This window comes from Anomaloglossus baeobatrachus, chromosome 1, assembly GCF_048569485.1.
Source record: "Anomaloglossus baeobatrachus isolate aAnoBae1 chromosome 1, aAnoBae1.hap1, whole genome shotgun sequence".
NCBI classification, from domain to species: domain Eukaryota; kingdom Metazoa; phylum Chordata; class Amphibia; order Anura; family Aromobatidae; genus Anomaloglossus; species Anomaloglossus baeobatrachus.
Window position 1 is genome coordinate 426,602,596 of NC_134353.1, and position 19,588 is coordinate 426,622,183.

A 19,588-nucleotide genomic window follows, 5' to 3' on the forward strand; every position below is an offset into this window, starting at 1 on the left:
GAACTAGATTGGCCAGAGAAGGTGTTGATTCCTATCTTCTGGAGAGGGTTGGCAGGCTATGTCAAGGATGCTCTTGCTACTCGTGAGGTCCCTGCTTCTCTGGAAGACTTGATCACAGTAGCAACGAGGATCAACGTACGCCATAGGGAACGTAGACTTGAGGTCTCTTCCTCATGCACTAAGCATCGGGCTATTCCAGTTGTTGAGGGTCCACTACCATCTTCCTCAGCATCTGAAACATCTCCCACTCCTATGGAGTTAGGTCATACGTCCTCCAGACTACGCAAGTCTGGTCCTCCTATATGTTACGTATGTCGTCAGGCTGGGCACTATGCCAACAAGTGTCCTAGCCGTCAGGGAAACTCCCAGGCCTAGTAACCATTAGAGGGGGGTTACTAGAGACGTCTTCTGCACCCTCTAAGTGTAGTATCCCAGGTCAGCTCTCATTCTCTGAGAATACATGGCCTATTATGGCTTTTGTGGATTCCGGAGCTGACGGGACTTTTGTGTCCTCAGGATTTGTAAAGAGACACAATATTCCCTTTATCATGTTAGAGGCGCCTATTCCTGTCCGTGTTGTTAATGGAACTATGTTGTCTGACTCCATTACATTGATGTTCCCTTGCGCCTTTCCCTGTCTCAGGGTCACATAGAGGAGATTTCTTTTCTTGTTTTGCCTGAGGGTATAGACGACGTCCTTCTGGGTCTCCCATGGCTTCTGACTCATGCTCCTCTAATTGACTGGGAGTCCGACAGCATTATTAGTTGGGGTTCGAAATGTCAGTCCCGATGTCTTCCCTTACCACCTAAGGTCGTTGCGGTTGCATCAACTGATCTCTGTCCCATACCTACACCCTATTTGGATTTCGCTGACGTGTTCTCCAAACAGGGTGCTGAGGTTCTTCCACCCCATAGGCCGTATGACTGTGCCATAGACCTTATCCCAGGTTTGGTTCCACCTAAGGGCAGGGTTTACCCCTTGTCGATACCTGAGTCGGAGGCCATGTCGACCTATATAAGAGAGAGTTTAGAGAAGGGGTTCATTCGTAAGTCTGTCTCTCCCGCGGGAGCTGTTTTTTTCTTTGTTCGGAAGAAAGAGGGTGATTTGCGTCCCTGCATAGATTACAGGGGTCTCAACGCAATCACAATAAAGAACAAATACCCGTTATCTTTAATTTCGGAGCTCTTTGACAGACTGAGGGGAGCTCAAGTTTTTACGAAGTTGGATCTGCGGGGTGCGTATAACTTGGTACGAATTCGAGAGGGTGACGAATGGAAGACCGCTTTTAACACCCAAGACGGTCACTATGAATACCTCGTCATGCCTTTTGGTTTATGTAATGCACCCGCAGTATTTCAGGACTTCGTAAACGATGTGTTCAGGGATTTACTGTTATCCTCTGTAGTGGTGTATCTGGACGACATCCTGATTTTTTCTCCTGATCTGGAGACTCATCGTCAGGATGTCGTTTGTGTCTTTTCCCGTTTAAGGGAGCACTCATTGTTTGCTAAACTTGAAAAATGTGTATTCGAGCAGTCATCCTTGCCTTTTTTGGGCTACATTATCTCACAAGAGGGTCTGGCTATGGATCCTGCGAAGCTCTCTGCTGTCCTGGAATGGTCCGAACCTCATTCCTTGAAGGCGGTGCAACGCTTCTTAGGATTCATAAATTATTACAGGCAGTTCAGACCCCATTTTTCTACTTTGGTGGCCCCTTTGGTGGCCTTGACTAAGAAAGGTGCTAATCCCAAAGTCTGGTCTACTGAGACATCTCAGGCTTTTGAGGCAGTAAAAAGACACTTTTCAACTGCTCCCGTTCTTCAAAGACCCGATGAGAATAAGCCCTTCCTCTTAGAGGTTGATGCCTCTTCAGTGGGTGCTGGTGCGGTCTTGTATCAAAAGAACGGTGCAGCTAGAAAAAGGCCGTGTTTCTTCTTTGCTAAAACCTTTTCACCGGCAGAGAGAAACTATACCATTGGGGATAGGGAACTGCTCGCCCTGAGATTAGCCTTGGAGGAGTGGCGTCACTTGCTGGAAGGAGCAAAACATCCTTTCCAGGTCTATACAGACCATAACAAGCTGACGTACTTACAAACCGCTCAGCGTCTGAATCCTCGCCAAGCCCGCTGGTCCTTGTTTTTCTCCCGCTTTCACTTCTCCATCAACTATCTGTCTGGGAGTAAGAATAACAAGGCAGACGCCCTGTCTCGCTCTATGGTTTCTACCCAGGAATAGATTGACGAACCTCGTCTTATCCTTCCCTCCAGGGTTTTTCATACGCTCTCCCCTGTGACGTTAGACCAAATCCCACCAGGCAAGACCTTTGTTCCGCCTGATCGACAGAATGATATACTGTCGTGGGCCCACACCTCAAAGGTGGGTGGGCATTTTGGTATTAGGCGGACACGAGAGTTACTGGAGAGGTGGTATTGGTGGCGACACTTAGCCAGCCACATCAAGAGATATGTCGGTTCCTGCTACTCGTGTGCTCGCAACCGTCCATTACGGCAGAGACCGGCTGGGCTCTTGCATCCTTTACCAGTGCCAGATAGACCATGGGAGGTGGTAGGCATGGACTTTGTGGGTGATCTTCCGTGTTCACAGGGACATAGATTTGTGTGGGTCATTATGGACCATTTCTCCCGGATGGTTCATCTCGTACCGTTATCGAGAATCCCATCTTCCAGGGTGCTAGCCAAACTATTCCTCAAGCATGTCTTTAGGCTTCACGGGATGCCAGATCGTATCATTTGTGATAGAGGCCCGCAATTTGCTTCCTGTTTCTGGCGAGATCTTTGTAGCCTTCTGCAAATTGAGTTGAATCTCTCTTCGGCATACCATCCGGAGACCAATGGTTTGGTTGAGCGTACCAATCAATCCATGATTATATACCTTCGACACTTTGTTGCTGAGAACCACGATAACTGGTCCTCCCTCCTACCCTGGGCAGAATTTGCCCTTAACAATTCTCTGGCTGAGGCCACTGGGCAGACACCGTTCGTACTCAATAATGGGCAACACCCTAGGGTACCGGTACCGTTTCCCGCTGCTGCACCTCCTCCTCTTGTGGCCGACTGGGCAACTAATGCCAGAGAGGTTTGGGATCGGACTCAAGAGTCGATCCAAGCAGCTAAGGACCGTATGAAGACGGTGTCCGATCGGTTTCGTCGCCCGGCTCCTGTCTTTTCTCCGGGGGACTTTGTGTGGCTCTCTGCAAAACACGTGAGACTTAGAGTGAGCTCTGTCAAATTTGCTCCTCGCTTCCTGGGTCCTTATGAGGTTCTTCGACAGGTAAATCCTGTAGTCTACCAATTGAAGTTACCCGTCCATCTTAGGATCCATGACAAATTCCATGTCTCACTGCTAAAGCCGGCTATTTTACCTCACGCTCGTGAAGTGCACTCTCCTGCCTCTGATTCCTCTCGCTCTAGCTATGAGGTACGAGCCATAGTTGGTTCAAAGATGGTTAGAGGCCGCAGGTTCTTCTTGATAGATTGGGAGGGCTACGGCCCGGAACATCGCTCTTGGGAGCTTGAGGAGGCTGTCCATGCTCCCGACTTAGTTGCCGATTACCTGCGTCGCCGGGAGGGGGACCCTTGAGGGGGAGGTACTGTTACGGTTGCTGTGGCACTGGAGTCTATGTCCAGATTTCTTGCTACTGCACATGTGCGAGCACTGGAGACTATGTCCAGATTTCTTGCTACTGCACATGTGCAAGCGCTGGAGACTAAGTCCTATCTTGGAGCCATTGCACATGTGCGGGTGACATCATCGCTGACACGAGGTCACATGTCTCTGACACCTTCTATGCCGATTGGCCACTGGTCATGTGCTTGTAACATGTGGTCACATGTCTCTGACACCTTCTATGCCGATTGGTCACTGGTCATGTGCTTGTGACGCTTTGCTCAGTGATAGGCCAGCGTGACGTCATTCCTGTCGTTCTGGCAGCGGATTGGCTCTGGTGTCCTCCATCTTGGATGAGGCACAGAGTCTATATAAGACCCTGACACATGCCGCACGGCGCTCAGTCCTCTTGGTTCATGCATGAGAGTAGACGCTCTGTGCACGTTCCTCTAGGCATCTCTCTGTCTATGCTAGGTGAGCGCTACCGGCAGGGTAGCGTTCTTATACCTTACAGCTTCGGTTGCAGTCCGTATCCTTACCTCTTAGGGGAGCGGACATAGGCAGGTGCCTGAGGCACATGGTCCGGCTGGGCCTTGTGATTCTACTCGTAGGTGGACGTTGCCGCTAGGGTAACGTTCCTTATACTCGTCTGGCAGTTGTTCGGATCCTCGCACACTAGGGGAGCGAACAGAGGTAGGAGCTTTGTGCAGCTTATGCTGTCTGTCTCTTTTGCACCACTAGAAGAGTGGACCTAGGCAGGTGCCATATCTAGTGGTTCGTGTCCTCGCACACTAGTGGAGCGAACGCAGGTAGGAGCTTTGTGCGGCTTACGCTGCTGTTCGTCTCTTTTGCACCACTAGAAGAGCGAACCTAGGCAGGTGCCATATCTAGTGGTTCGTGTCCTCGCACACTAGTGGAGCGAACGCAGGTAGGAGCTTTGTGCGGCTTACGCTGCTGTCCGTCTCCTGGCACCACTAGAGGAACGGACCTAGGTAGGTGCCATTTCATACTCACTGCCTTTGTCTCTGTGATTATTAACAGAGACCATTCCACACACCCTCCAAGTAAGGGAGGAATTGCCTTATTTACTAATTATATTCCTCTGTGAGTTTAACAGAGGTATTGCACTCTGGCATAGTCTGCAGCAGAGTCTTTGCACGGTGGACCCTGACTGTCTGATACTCCTTTAGGTTTTATTATCAGACAGCTCCCTGTAACATTGATGCAGCGTTCATAACAGGTACACTGGGGGTTAAATTTAGAACTCACCCATGGGAGGAGTAGTGGGCACTAGATCCCTGAGAAGTCAGAAGTGTTCAAAGAGTTTGAGTTAGGCTGCCTTAGGGGAAGGGTGCAAGTTGCTGCTGGTGGCCCGGGTCCCCTACGAGTAGGTCCATTGTCGGCGGCCTGCTGTGGGCGACTTAGAGGATTCATGGAACCCATCGGTGACAAAAGAAAGGGAAAGTTAGCTGGTAACCGAGTGCAGCCGAACGACAGAGAACAGGTAGAAGTACAGGAAGATACACCAGAGTGAGGGCTCCAGGTGAGAGACTAGGTGAATCGCAGGCAGCCCATATGTCCACCAGTGACAGAGTGCAGCCAAGTGAAAAGAGGCAGTCAGGGGAACTGCAGAACCTCAAAAGCAGAAGGCTTTACAATGGCCCTCACAATCCCCTGATTTGAACATCATTGGCAAATCTGTGGCTAGACCTCAAAAGAACAGTGCATGCAAGGTGACCCAGGAGTCTGACAGAACTGAAAGACTTTTCCAAGAAAGGAGGAATAACAATCCATCAAACAAGAATTGAAAAACTCTTGGCTGACTACAAAAAGTGTTTACAAGCTGTGATACTTTGCAAAGGTGGTGCTAATAGGTACTAACCATGCAGGCTGTCAAAACCTTTTCATCAGCATTTTCCTTTTTGTATTTTTTCAAATGTAAATGATAAAAAAAATAAAAGATAAAATAAAAATTATATATATATATATATATATATACATATATATACTAGCTGTACGACCCGACATTGCTTGGGATAGTGACTGTCTCTCTGTCTTTCTTCCACTCTCCCACTCTTCATATCTCACTATCTACCACTATCCCTCTCTCCCTCATTCCCTTTGTCTCCCTCTCTGTCTGTCTCTCTCTGTCTGTCTTTGTCTGTCTGTATTTCTTTCTGTTTCTCTCTGTTTATCTCTCTCTGTCGCTATTTCGGTCTCTCTGTCCATCTCTCTGTCTCTCTCTGTCTGTCTGTCTGTCCCTCTCTCCACTGAAATCATATTAACTCACACATTAGCTGTCTTATACAAAGAATGTCTTTAGTTGCTATAGGCAGTGAATCAACGCTCCGATTAATGACCTGTAGTAAAATAGAAAGCAGAGCTGTGATTGGTTGCTAGAGGCCACCTGATAAAACATCCAAACAGTTTCTGAGTTTATGTTTCTTTCTGTGTGTATGTCTTTTGGTGTGTGTCTCTTTCTGTGTATGTCTCTCTTTCTGTATATGTCATTTTCTCTCTTTCTGCATGTGTGTCTCTTTCGGTCTGTGTCTCTTTTGGTGTGTGTGTTTCTCTCTTTGTGTGTTTCTCTTTCTATCTGTGTTTCTCTTTCTGTGTGTATCTCTGTGTGTCTGTCTCTTTTTGATTGTGTCTCTTTCTGTGTGTGTCTCATTCTCTGTGACTCCCTCTGTGTCTCTTTTTGTGTGTTTCTTTCTGTGTGTCGCTGTGTGTTTTGTGTTTCTTTCGGGGTGTGTGTGTGTATGTGTGTGTCTAATTCGGTGTGTGTCTCTTTCTGTGTGTCCCTCAGTAAATGTCTTTTTTTGTGTGTCTCTGAGTGTGTCCCTCTGTATTTGTGTCTCTTTGTGTGTGTCTTTTTTGCTGTGTGTTTGTGTGTGTCTTTCTTGTGTGTGTCTGTATATGTCTTTTTCTGTGTGTCTTTCTCTCTGTATGTCTCTTTCTGTGTGTGTCTCTTTGTGTGTATGTGTGTGTGTGTGTCTCTCTTTCAGTGTGTGTGTCTTTCAATATATCTCTTTCTGTGTGTGTGTGTGTGTGTGTGTGTTTTTCGATGTGTCTCTTTCTGTGTTTCTGTCTCTCTCTGTGAGTTTATCTGTGTGTGTGTGTCTCTTTCGGTGTGTGTCTCTTTCTGTGTTTGTGTATCTGTCTATGTGTGTGTCTCTGACTGTGGGTGTCTCTTTCTGTGTGTGTCTCTGTGTGTGTTTCTTTTGGTGTGTGCATCTCTTTAAGTGGGTGTGTCTCTTTTCTGCGTGTGTGTCTTTCGGTGTGTGTCTCTTTTGGTGTGTGCATCTCTTTAGGTGGGTATGTCTCTTTTCGGTGTGTGTGTCTTTCGGTGTGTGTCTCTTTTGGTGTGTGTTTCTCTGTGTGTGTCTTTTTCTGTGTGTGTCTCTTGCTGTGTGTTTCTCTTTCTTTGTGTGTGTATCTGGATGTGTCCCTGTGTGTGTCTATTTCTGTCTGTGTTTCTATTTCTGTCTGTGTGTGTCTCTTTGTGTGTGTGTGTGTGTGTCTCTTTCTGTGTGTGTCTCATTCTCTGTGACTGTGTTTCTTTCTGTGTCTCTGTGTATTTCTTGTGTGTGCCTCTATCTGTGTGATTCTCTGTGTGTGTCTCTTTTGGTGAGCCTTTTTCTGTGTGTCTCTTTCTGTGTGTCTCTTTCTGTGTATATGTGTGTCTTTTACTGTGTGTCTCTGAGTGTGTCTTTCTGTATGTGTGTCTGTTCGTTGGTGTATGTGTGTGTGTGTTGTGTGTCTTTTTGTGTGTCTGTGTATGTCTTTTTCTTTGTGTGTCTTTCTCTCTGTGTCTCTTTGCGTGTGTGACTCTTTTGGTGTGTGTCTTTCTATGTATCTCTCTCTTTCTGTAAGTGTCTCTTTCTGTGTATCTGTCTCTCTGTGTGTCTCTTTCTGTGTGTCTCTTTTGGTGTGTGTCTCTTTCTGCGTTTCTGTCTCTTTCTGTGTGTGTGTGTGTGTGTCTTTCAGTGGGTCGCTTTGTGTTTCCTTCTGTATCTCTTTTTTGGTGTGTGTGTCTTTTTTGTTGTGTGTGTCTCTTTGGGTGGTTGTGTCTCTTTTTGGTGTGTATCTTTTTCAGTGTGTCTTTCGGTGTGTGTGTGTGTGTGTGTCTTTCTATGTATTTAACTCTTTCTGTGTGTGTCTCTGTGTGTATCTCTTTTTGTGTGTGTCTCTTTCTGTGTGTGTCTCTTTCAGTGTGTGTGTCTCTTTCTGAGTGTATAGCGGGCTTTACACGCTACAATATCATTAATGTTTTATCGTTGGGGTCACGCCGTTAGTGACGCATATTCGGCGTCATTAACGATATCGCAGTGTGTGACACTTTTGTGCGATCTTAAACGATTGCAAAAGCTACAAAAATCGTTTACCATGGAGAGGTCGTCCTAAACCAAAAATCGTTTATTTCTAATTAGCGATGTTGTTCCTCGTTCCTGCGGCAGCATACATCCCTGTGTGTGACACCGCAGGAGCGAGGAACATCGCCTTACCTGCCTCCACCGGCAATGCGGAAGGAAAGAGGTGGTCGGGATGTTTACGTCCTGCTCATCTCCGCCCCTCCGCTTCTATTGGATGCCTGCCGTGTGACGTCGCTGTGACGCCGAACAACCCGCCCCCTTAGAAAGGAGGCGGATTGCCAGCCAGAGCTATGTCACAGGGCAGGTAAGCCGTCTGATGGGGGAGCTCGATTTTGTGCGCGACGGGCAGCAATATGCCCGTGTCGCACAAACGAGGGGGTGGGTACGCACGATAGCGATATCGTTACCGATATCTCTCCCGTGTACAGCTCGCTTATGTCTCTGTCTGGGTGTCTCTTTCTGTGTGTATGTCTCTGTTTTTGTCTTTTTGTGTATGTCTCTTTCTGTCTGTGTGTCTGTGTGTGTCTCTTTATGTTTGTGTTTCATTCTCTGTGTCTCTTTCTGTGTGTGTCTCTTTCTTTGTCTCTCTCTTTTGGTGTGTGTGTGTGTGTATCTCTTTTGTTGTGTGTTTCTTTCGGTGTGTGTGTGTGTGTGTGTCTCTTTCATTATGTGTGTGTCTTTTTCATTCTGTGCCACTTTCTGTGTGTCTCTCAGTGTGTCTCTTTCCATCTGTATCTCAGTGTGTGTCTCTTTCTGTGTGTCTCTCAGTGTGTGTCTCTTTCTGTGTGTGTGCCTCCATGTGTGTATCTTTCAGTGTGTGTGCCTCCATGTGTGTGTCTTTCGGTGTGTGTATCTTTCTGTGTATCTGTCTGTGTTTTTGTTTATGTGCGTGTGTCTCTTTATGTGCATGTGTCTCTTTCTGTGTGTCTCTCAGTGTGTCTCTTTCCATGTGTATCTCAGTGTGTGTCTCTTCTGTGTGTCTCTCAGTGTGTGTCTCTTTCTGTGTGTGTGCCTCCATGTGTGTATCTTTCAGTGTGTGTGCCTCCATGTGTGTGTCTTTCGGTGTGTGTATCTTTCTGTGTATCTGTCTGTGTTTTTGTTTATGTGCGTGTGTCTCTTTCTGTGCATGTGTCTCTTTCTGTGCGTCTGTCTCTGTCTATGGCCGGGGCCACTTGGGGCACTAGTGCGATCCTCGCATGACACTCGGCTCACGCTGGCAGTACAGCAGAGCCGAGTGTCATGCGAGTATCCCTGCGACTGAGGTCCGACTGTGCGAGTGGACCTCAGCTGCGGGGGGGCGGGCAGGCACTGAGGAGGAGAGGGAGGGATTTATCTCCCTCTCTCCTTTGTACCTGGCTATTGCCATTCTCGCACTGCACTCGCGGTACACCGTTTCACCACGAGTGCAGTGCGATTTTTCTCTCGCCCCATACACTTGATTGGGTGTGAGAGAAAGAGTCTCGCATTACAATCACAGCATGCTGCAATTGTTTTCTCGGTCCGATTAGGGCTGAGAAAATAATCGCTCATGTGCGCTGACACACAGGCTAATATTGGTCCGAGTGGAATGCGATGTTTTATCGCACTCCACTCGCACCGTTTTTCTCGCCGTGTGGCTTAGGCCTATTTCTTTCTATGTGTCTCTTTCTGTGTGTCTCTCTTTCTGAGTGTATGTGTGTGTGTCTCTTTGTATATATGTGAGTCACTCTGTGTGTGTCTCTTTCTCTGTCCAAAATAGAAGTACATAATAACAGTTCCGTTCCCAGCTTTATTGACTTTAATGTAAGTGTGCCGCCCCCGTGTCAGCAGCCAGGATGCTCGGATCTGGATCCGCGGTGGCTCGAGGGGCGTCCGGACCCGGGGGTCGTGCGGACACTCAAATGAAGGGGGGTATTTACAGGGCATTGTGTTTAGAGTTCATGACGCCACCCGAGGTGTGTGCTAAGGTGGAGTACCACCGCTGAGGTTGGGAGTACCCGGGGGCGATGGAGTGGGGCAGCCAGGTGTTAGGACCCTCCATGGGTAGGGGGAATGCCCCAGGTCTCAGTGATGGGAGTTGGGGAGTGCCATTGGGGAGTGAAGGGGTCACTTGCGTACTCACTCAGTCCATAAAGCTGACACCGACAACTGGGTAAACCAAAATTCTGGATACCGCTGCCGCTGAGGGGAGCTAGTTCGGGTCCCGTCCCCAATGGTGCTGCCTGGTGATCCGTGACCTTCCATCTAGCACTAAGTTCACTTGCGTCTTTGTCCCAGTAGTATAGAACTAGTCAGGTCCCGCTCCCCAATGTGGCTAACTGTGGGAGCCTGCCCTCAGGGTTCACGCTTCGGATTTTCTGGACCGTTTTAGTGGAAAGTCCTATCCCCCTTGTTGCGCTAGTACCCCGATTTTGGAGTGGGTGGAGAGTGGATCTTGACGGCTCTGTTCTCATCGGATAAATTGTCAGGTTGCCTGAAGCTACTCCATGCCCTAGGGTCCACGTACCCCATCGTGCCCTGGTCCCAGCCCGGTGATGGTACAAGGCTGCCGGCAGTCCTCCTCGACAGTTCCGTGCCCCTTGTCATGATCCCCTGCAACCTGGGGTCCAGCTCCTACTAGGCCCAGACCACCGTCTGCTACCTAGTTGCTTCCAAGGAGCCCGGCTCCTGACCTTCTCTCTCCTGCACTTTCTACACTTCACTGACCTACTCCTGACACTCCTGACCTCCTGTTAAACCAACCCCCCAAGTGGGCAACCCTATTCCACTCAGGCCGTCCACTGGTGTGTCTGGAGGGTGTGGTGCAGAGTGTTCCTAGGATTTAACTAGCTGTTGTCGGCAACACCATGTAGTTGAAGACCCATAACCAAGGAGGAGGTGGATATTGTGTCGCGGGCGGGGGGGCCGCGCTCGCTACGCTCGGGTCCGGGGCTGCTGCTGCTGCTTGGTGGCTCGAACGGTGGGCCGGACCTGGGGACTCGAGCAGCGCTCCTCGCCCACGAGTGAAAAGGGATGGCTTGTTTGGGGAGATAGTTCGTGACCCCACCCACGGGTCGTGGTGATAATGGGCACCACCGCTGCTGGTGACGGGGATCCCGGGAACGATGGCGAGTAGCAGCTAGGTGTTAGTTCCCCCTCCGTGGGTAGGGGTTGGTGAGCCCGGGGCCCGGTGGTGGTATGGGGAGGCAGGGTAGCTAGGGTGCAGGGTTGCGGAGGCAGCGCGGCGCGGTGCCGGATGGCACTGTTGTACTCACTCAGGCACAGATTCACAGAGTCTCTGGTAAACCAAACGGCTGGATGGACGGGTCCCGCAGCCGGCTGCAGTGTCTTTGCTCTCAACCGGACAGGTTGATGGTGGCTGTCTTTCCCTGCACCGCTGTGTATGTATTGACAACGATGGTTTCCCACTGGTAGTCCGCTCCCCGGCGTGTATGTACCGAAGGAGCCCGTTTTGCCTGCAGGCGCTGGCCCTTGGATCTCTAGCCTATGGCGGTGGCTTTTTATCCTCACTGTGTGGACGGTTGCCTTCTGTTGGGTCTTGGGTTTGAGGGAACCCCTGAGGTCCCGGTCACTATCTGATTTGACCGTTGTCGACGGCTCCTAGCCTGGTCGGGGTCTGATGGCCCTGCCTTTGTGCTTGGTTCAGATCTGCTCCCCGGCTCGGTACCGGCGGGCCACCGCCAGTCCCCGGTCCTATGGTTCCGCTGACCTGCGCCAACTCCTGCAGACGGCCACCACCGTCTGCCAACCTTGCTGACAGTGGAAAAACTACTAACAAATAAGGAATAACGTTTGGAACACCATTCTAAGTCTGAACTGGGTGCAAAAACCTAAAAAAACGTTATTGCTTATTTGTTAGTAGTTTTTCGTTTGTGAACCCTCCCCAACCACACCTATTGCCAATCCATATCATACGCATAAATAGCCTGGGTCTCAGCTTCCCATACACGCTAAGTTTTTTAACTGCATGAGAGGACACACAAGCTAGGGACCCCAACGTAGAGAAATACTTTGGCGTAGTGTTGGGGCTCTATTGCATTGATCAATTCAGTAGCTAAATTTCTCTTGATTCATATGTTCATGGCAGTAATGCAGATTCCATTTTTCACATTTTCACTCTTACATATAGCTATTGGATTTTTCAAGTCAGTATTCACACAGCAGTTTCTGCTATTACATGTATTCCCCTTACATAATCACTGGTGTGCATACCTTATCTCCCCATAGTGATGTTTTTTTAGGTTTTTTGCACCCAGTTCAGACTTAGAATGCTGTTCCAAACGTTATTCCTTATTTATACAGTACAGACATACACTCAGCTTTATACTGTAGATTAGATTTTGCCAAAAATGCAAAGGAAATGTGTCATCTTTAAAGGGAACCTGTCATCAGAAATTTAGCTATCCACCTAAAAGTTTCCCCCTCTGCAGCTCCTGGGCTGCATTCTAGCAAGGTTCCTGTAGTTTTTCTTGCCCCTTTTAGCCCAAAATAAACACTTTATAAAGTAGTACCTGCTCGTATGTAAATTTTCTCATTTTTCCATGTGGGCGGTCTGTCTGGTGTCTGTGCCTGTCCTCCTACCGATTTACGCCCCCCCCAGAACGCAGAATTTCAAACCTCAAGACGCCGCCCCTGGGCGCCTGAGGTCCTGCGCATGCGCTCTGCTACCGTAGCGGGACAGTGCACAGCGTGCACGTGTGACCGCTGGTGACGGTATGCGCAGGCACGATGTTATGGGCGGCGCTGTGAGTGTCCTCAGCAAGTGCCGCCCATAACCTCGTGACCGCACTTTCCTCTCTTCCTCCATCGTTCTGCGCCAGCGCTCGCTGGCGCGGTGACCCGACGTCACCTCCTCCCATCTTGCCCTGCAGCAGGAAATAGATGGGAGGAGGTGACGTCGGGTCACCGCGCCAGCGAGCGCTGGCGCAGAACGATGGAGGAAGAGAGGAAAGTGCGGTCACGAGGTTATGGGCGGCACTTGCTGAGGACACTCACAGCGCCGCCCATAACATCGTGCCTGCGCATACCGTCACCAGCGGTCACACGTGCACGCTGTGCACTGTCCCGCTACGGTAGCAGAGCGCATGCGCAGGACCTCAGGCGCCCAGGGGCGGCGTCTTGAGGTTTGAAATTCTGCGTTCTGGGGGGGGCGTAAATCGGTAGGAGGACAGGCACAGACACCAGACAGACCGCCCACATGGAAAAATGAGAAAATTTACATACGAGCAGGTACTACTTTATAAAGTGTTTATTTTGGGCTAAAAGGGGCAAGAAAAACTACAGGAACCTTGCTAGAATGCAGCCCAGGAGCTGCAGAGGGGGAAACTTTTAGGTGGATAGCTAAATTTCTGATGACAGGTTCCCTTTAACTTTATGCCTTTTAGGGATTATTTCATCTTCAACTTGCTTAACTTTTCACAATAACAGTAATTTTAACCAGTGGTGCCCAAACTTTTACATGCCACGGTAGGTTTAGGAAGGAAAAAATGTTGTGGGGTTTCTTCTTTAAATTATGCTGCATTTCACCTCTGCTGGTACCAGGTGCTGCAGCAAGGCTATAGTATCACACTATGTCTATATAGCAGTGATCACAGGGCTGTGCCTGCAGTAATGCTAAATCGTCACTACCTTGCAGTCAATAATGATCATGGTATCTAAGGCTATGTGCGCACTACAAAAGTGATTTTTCTCAAGAAAATTTCTTGAGAAACTTCTGGGAGTTGAAGATTACCGCACCTGCGGTAAAAAACGCACCAAATCCGCGGGAAAAACGCATGCGTTTTTGCCGCGGTTTTTCCGCAGGTTGGTCCCTGCGGTTTTTTTATGCTGAACAGAAATAAATATTATAGATAATAGATAGATAATCGATAGACAGACAGATAATGGATAGAGGGAAAGATGGATAGATGAATAGATAGATAGATAGATAGATAGAATAGATGAGAAAGACCTATATAATGTCCCACCCATTCTAAGCTGGCACCCTTTAGTGACTTTCATGTGGCACTAAAGGGTGCCTAGCCTTGTATTTAGCCAAAAAATAAATAAATAATTAAAAAAAATGACGTGGGGTTCCCCCTATTTTTGTAGCCAGCTAGGGTAAAGCAGACGGCTGCAGCTTGCAAACCACAGCTGGCAGCTTCACCTTGGCTGGTAATCCAAAACAGAGGGCACCCCACGCTGTTATTTTACATTAAATAAATAATTTAAAACAAAAAACGTGGGGTCCCCCCAAATTGGATCACCAGCCAAGGTAAAGCGGACAGCTGGGGTCTGATATTCTCAGACTAGGGAGGTCCACTGTTATTGGACACTCCCCAGCCTAAAAATAGCAGGCTGCAACCGCCCCAGAAGTGGCGCATCCATTAGACGTGCCAATCCTGGCGCTTCGCCCCAACTCATCCCGTTGCCCTGGTGCAGTGGCAAACGAGGTAATATATGGGGTTGATGCCAGATGTGTAATGTCACCTGGCATCAAGCCCTGGGGTTAGTGATGTCACGCGTCTATCAGATACCTGACATCACCAACCCAGTCAGTAAGAAATATAAAATAGACAACAAAAAAAGTTGTATTTGAAAAAAAACACTCCCCACATTCCCTCTTTCACCAATTTATTGATAAGAAAAATCAATTCCACGTCCGGCGTAATCCAATAAGGGGGGGGGGGAGTCCCACGGCGATCCATACCATAGTCACTATCCCAGTCCATGAAGAACAGAATGTTCCCCATTGGCTGGGAGAGCAATGCAGTGACCTGAGCTAACATCAATAGCCCAGGTCACTGCAGGGGATGCTGAGCGCTGCTGCCAGGAAGATAGATGAGATCATTACCTGCTGTGATGATCTCCTGCAGTCCTGCCATCAGCGCTGTCACTGCCTTCTATGCCCGCCGTGTTGTCAGCAGTATCGCGAGAGCCCGTGACGTCACCGCTAGTGACAGTCTCGGGCCGCTCGCGAGACGGGCATTGACAGTAGTGACCGCGGTGACGTCAGGAGGCAGAAGATCGTCACAGCAGGTAATGATCTCATCTCACCTCCTGACAGCAGCGCTCGGCATCCCCACGACTGCACGCACTGCTGTGTGTCAGTGTCTGCCTGTGCTGCAGGGTGACAAGCTGCTGACACTGCGGGCAGACACTGACACTGCTTTGCGTGCAGCGGCGGGGCTGCAGCGGGACACAGACTGCACGGGCACCCGCCGGATGTCACACGGAAGCGCTTCTGTGCGGCGTCCAGGGAGTGTGATGTGTGTGTTTACTCTGCTCCGCTTCCTCTTCCTGGCATAATGACATCACTCCCTGCAAAACCACAGGGAGCGATTAGTATTACCGCAGGTAAATCGCGGCTATACCGGGGGTATACCGCACATCATTTGCTACCTGCGGTATACCACCGGAATTTCGCGATTACATTACAGTGAATGGAGTGAAATTCCGTGGGTATACCGCAGGTACCTGCGGAAAAGAAGTGACATGCACATTTTCTCAAGAAAGTCTTCACAAAGAATTTTCTTGAGAAAAAAAACACAGCGTGCACACAGCTATTTTTTTTTTCCCATAGGTTTTGCTGGGAAATGTCTGCAGAAAGATTTCAAACATTTCTCAAGAAATTTCCGCAGCAAAACCGCGGGTAAATCTGCGGGTAAAACGGCCTAGTGCGCACATAGCCTAAAGGCTACTTTACACACTGCGATATCGGTCCCGATATCGCTAGTGTGGGTACCCGCCCCCATCTGTTGCGCGACACGGGCAAATCGCTGCCCGTGTCGCACAACAGCCGTCACACATACTTACCTGTCCGGCGACGTCGCTGTGACGGGCGAACCGCCTCCTTTCTAAGGGGGCGGTCCGTGCGGCGTCACAGCGACGTCACTGAAGCGTCACTGAACCGCCGCCCAATAGCAGCGGAGGGGCGGAGATGAGCGGGACGTAACATCCCGCCCACCTCCTTCCTTCCGCATAGCGGCCGGGAGGCAGGTAAGGGGAGCTTCCTCGTTCCTGCGGTGTCACACGCAGCGATGTGTGCTGCCGCAGGAACGAGGAACAACTTCGTTACTGCTGCAGTAACGATTTTTAAGAATGGACCCCCATGTCACCGATTAGCGATTTTGCACGTTTTTGCAACGATGCAAAATCGCTTATCGGTGTCACACGCAGCAACATCGCTAATGCGGCCGGATGTGCGTCACCAATTCCGTGACCCCAACGACTCTGCATTAGCGATGTCGCAGCGTGTAAAGCCCGCTTTAGAGTTCAGATCACACAATAGCGTATGCGTATTTTTGCATTTTTTTTATAGGACACCTTACAAGGAACATTACATCTGAGGCCAGCCTCGCAGTTTGAGAAGCAGTGGTTTTATACATACCTTTTCTTGCACCAAACTCTGTTAATAATTAGTAAGATGAACACAATGAAAAGAAATACAACCATGGCTGTAAGACCAAGCAACCATGGTTGAAGTCCAGCAGAACCTGAACTGGAAGAATTTTGACGGTCACCTGCAAAAAAAAAAAAAAATAATATTTTTAATGCATAATGGAGAACAAATATAGAAAAAGTAAATTAGAGAAAAGAAAAATACAAAAATAGTCCAATACAATATGATAGGGCACATCCTAGCAAAAAAGACAAAGAAAATGGAAGTGAAACTGACTCAGAATAAACACGTAAATTGTATTAATTAAAAACACAACATATCTGTGAAGAGAGGAAAATAGACACAGAATAAAACAGGACAGGCCATATATCAAAAAACAATATTTACTACATACTGTACATCTGCCAGTGATGCCAATCAGTATTAAAACTCTCAAGTATAAAGATTATTAGAGAACAGCAAGATGTAGAATTAATTTGAATGAAAAAAGGTTTTCAAAGCATTATGTGCTGCTGGAAGTCAAAATCAAGAAATCCTAATCCAAATGGAATGCCACTAAGTTCACTCAGTGTTTGCTAGTATAATGGCTTAGTAACAATGAGTTTGAGTGTGCAATGCAGGCAGACGTGCTGCAAATATCTATGCACTAGTGGGACAATACAGAAGTCCAACAGCCACTTCTAGGATGCCACTAAGTTTACTCAGTGTTTGCTAGTATAATGGCTTAGTAACAATGAGTTTGAGTGTGCAATGCAGGCAGACGTGCTGCAAATATCTTTGCACTAGTGGGACAATACAGAAGTCCAACAGCCACTTTTAGGATGCCACTAAGTTCACTCAGTGTTTGCTAGTTTAAGGGCTTAGTAACAATGAGTTTGAATGTGCAAAGGGCAGGAGGGTACAGTGGCAGGGTTGTGGGTCTGGGTAGAGGAAAGGAAGCCTGCCATTCTATCCCTCCTAATGGGGAAATGCAGCGAGGAAATCCCTGACCTTAGCTACACAGACGCTGTCATCTTGTGTAGCTGTTAAACTCTGTTTTCACGGCCCTGACTGTCACCTATGGCTCTGACCCTGCCGGTATTAGCCCTTAAAAGGACTAATAGAAACTTCTATCCCTATTCTGTACAGCGCTGTGTATAGAGCGTACACAGCAGTATCGGAGACAGGAGCTACACCAGCGGTGACTGACACCAAGACGCAGAAGAGATAATGGCGTCCGGACGGGCAGATACTCATTTTTATAATGCAGGGACATGTGACATGGACATTCTATGACACATGCCGTTGCTTCTCTGGCTAAAAGTCCACTTAGCTGTGTGTGTGTCTGGGATTGGCTGACATGCTGGCCCGCCGCACTACACATGCGCGCTTAGGGAAGGAAGACAAGGAAAAAAAAAAAATGGCGATCGCCATTTTCCATACAGCAGTGATCTGAATGCGCTGTTCCCGCACACTATACACCGAAATTTCATAATAGTGTGAGTCACAGAGTGACTTACACTATTACAGCGGAAAGCCAGCTAGTAATTAGCTGGTCTTTTTGCTGCTAGAACCGTTCTCGAATGTATCTAGAACTATCGAGCTTTAGCAAAAAGCTCGAGTTCTAGTTCGATTTGAACAGCCCCCAAAATCACTCGAGCCGCGAACTGGAGAACCTCGAACCGCGAACCGCGCTCAACTCTAAACGGGGCCTCCATTCGATGAACTGAACCAAACTCGAACTCTAGGGGGGTGGCTCAACTCTAGTTACAAGGTCTCAGGTGAGAATAGGGAGCATGTGTGTTAAATTTGGTGTAATCGCTAACACACTCTCTCATTCTGGTCACTGGTTCAACATGATACCTCATGGCAAACTTTTTTGTTCTAGATAAAGTTGGACTAGTCTATAGAAAGATTGCCAACACCCTAAAACTGAGCTGCAGCACAGTGGCCAAGATCATAGAGTGGTTTAACAAGACAGGTTCCACTCACAACGGGCCTCGCCATGGTCGACCAATGAAGCTGAGTGCACGTGCTCAGCATCATATCCAGAAGTTGTCTTTTCAAAATAGATGTATGAGTGCTGCCAGTATAGCACCCACGGGGCAAGGGGTTAACAATTTCTCGTTGCCGGGCCAGTGACGTCGGGTCCGGGGATGTCACGAGTGGCCCTGCCCGGATACTTGGCCCCGAGGCGTACAATAAAAAGGGTGGGATGATGAAGAATGTTTGTCTCGTGACCCCACCTGTGGTACGTGGCCAGGGATTAGCTGCTGCTGCTTTCGCTGTCCTCTGGGGCTGATGCTTATAGCAGCAAAGATGGATCTGCTCCCCACAGGTGGAGTGGGCCCTGGGGAGGATGATGAGGGGAGTAGTGATGGCTGGCGCCTAAGCGCGGGGCAACGGCAATGGGAAGGACAAACGGATACAGTCTCTGCGGTTTCAAGGGTTCTTTACTCACAGTCCCAGTTGCCACTCCCGGAGTATCGGTCTGTGCCGTACTGGGCCCCAGTCGATCCCGAGCAATTCGAGGTTACCACCGGTGTTCCCACTTTGAGTCCTTTCTGGTTGGGGTCCCTCCAATCTCAGTATATGTGGAAAGTGGAACGGGCTGCGGGTGTTTCCTGCACTCTCCGCAGACCCTGGAATCCCATGTAGCTGTAGAGAACCCAGGCTGAGCTACCTGCTCCAAACCACGGGTCTTATAACGGAAGTGTGAGGTAAAAGAAGATTGGATCAAGGTCCTAACTGTGTACCTCATCCCAAGCTGTGCCCGGGGTTGACTGACTAAGCGTGAAGATGCTCTTTCCCTTTTCCCCAAGTGGTGCCCGCCCCCAGGTGGTTGTCCTACTGACCAGGAAAGTCCCATGCTTTGTGATGGCCACCCCTCTATCTACCCCAGGCTATCCCTCAGTGGGAAAGCACTTAACTGTGTTTGGTGTGTGTGTGTGAGAAACACCAGCGATTAATCTCTTCTTACCCGGGATGAGTACAACATCTTAAGTGAGATACAGTACCCTGTGGGGACTGAAGCCTCAGGGGCGCCACATTCCCCCACAGAAAATCGCAGCACTCTGGGGCTGCAATAAAACAGAATTAGAGCACCGCAATTTTTGTTATATCAAGAACATATCAACAATTTTCCCTTTATGGGAGGCATCATTACACTAAGCATTTCAAACAGATATTGGTTAGCAAGAAGATCAAGTGCAACGATCAAAAACAAACATCAACATTTGCATAGAAAAA

At 48.7% G+C, this 19,588-nt stretch overlaps 1 protein-coding gene across 1 annotated transcript in view; it reads right to left on the reverse strand.

Moving 5' to 3' along the window:
• The window catches only part of SMIM24 (small integral membrane protein 24), a 181,532-nt gene that overhangs the window by 117,471 nt on the left and 44,473 nt on the right, over window positions 1–19,588 (reverse strand). The window contains exon 2 of the mRNA XM_075337867.1: window positions 16,349–16,481. Coding sequence (XP_075193982.1) covers window positions 16,349–16,481 — 133 coding nt within the window. The remainder of the gene's footprint in view (window positions 1–16,348; window positions 16,482–19,588) is intronic.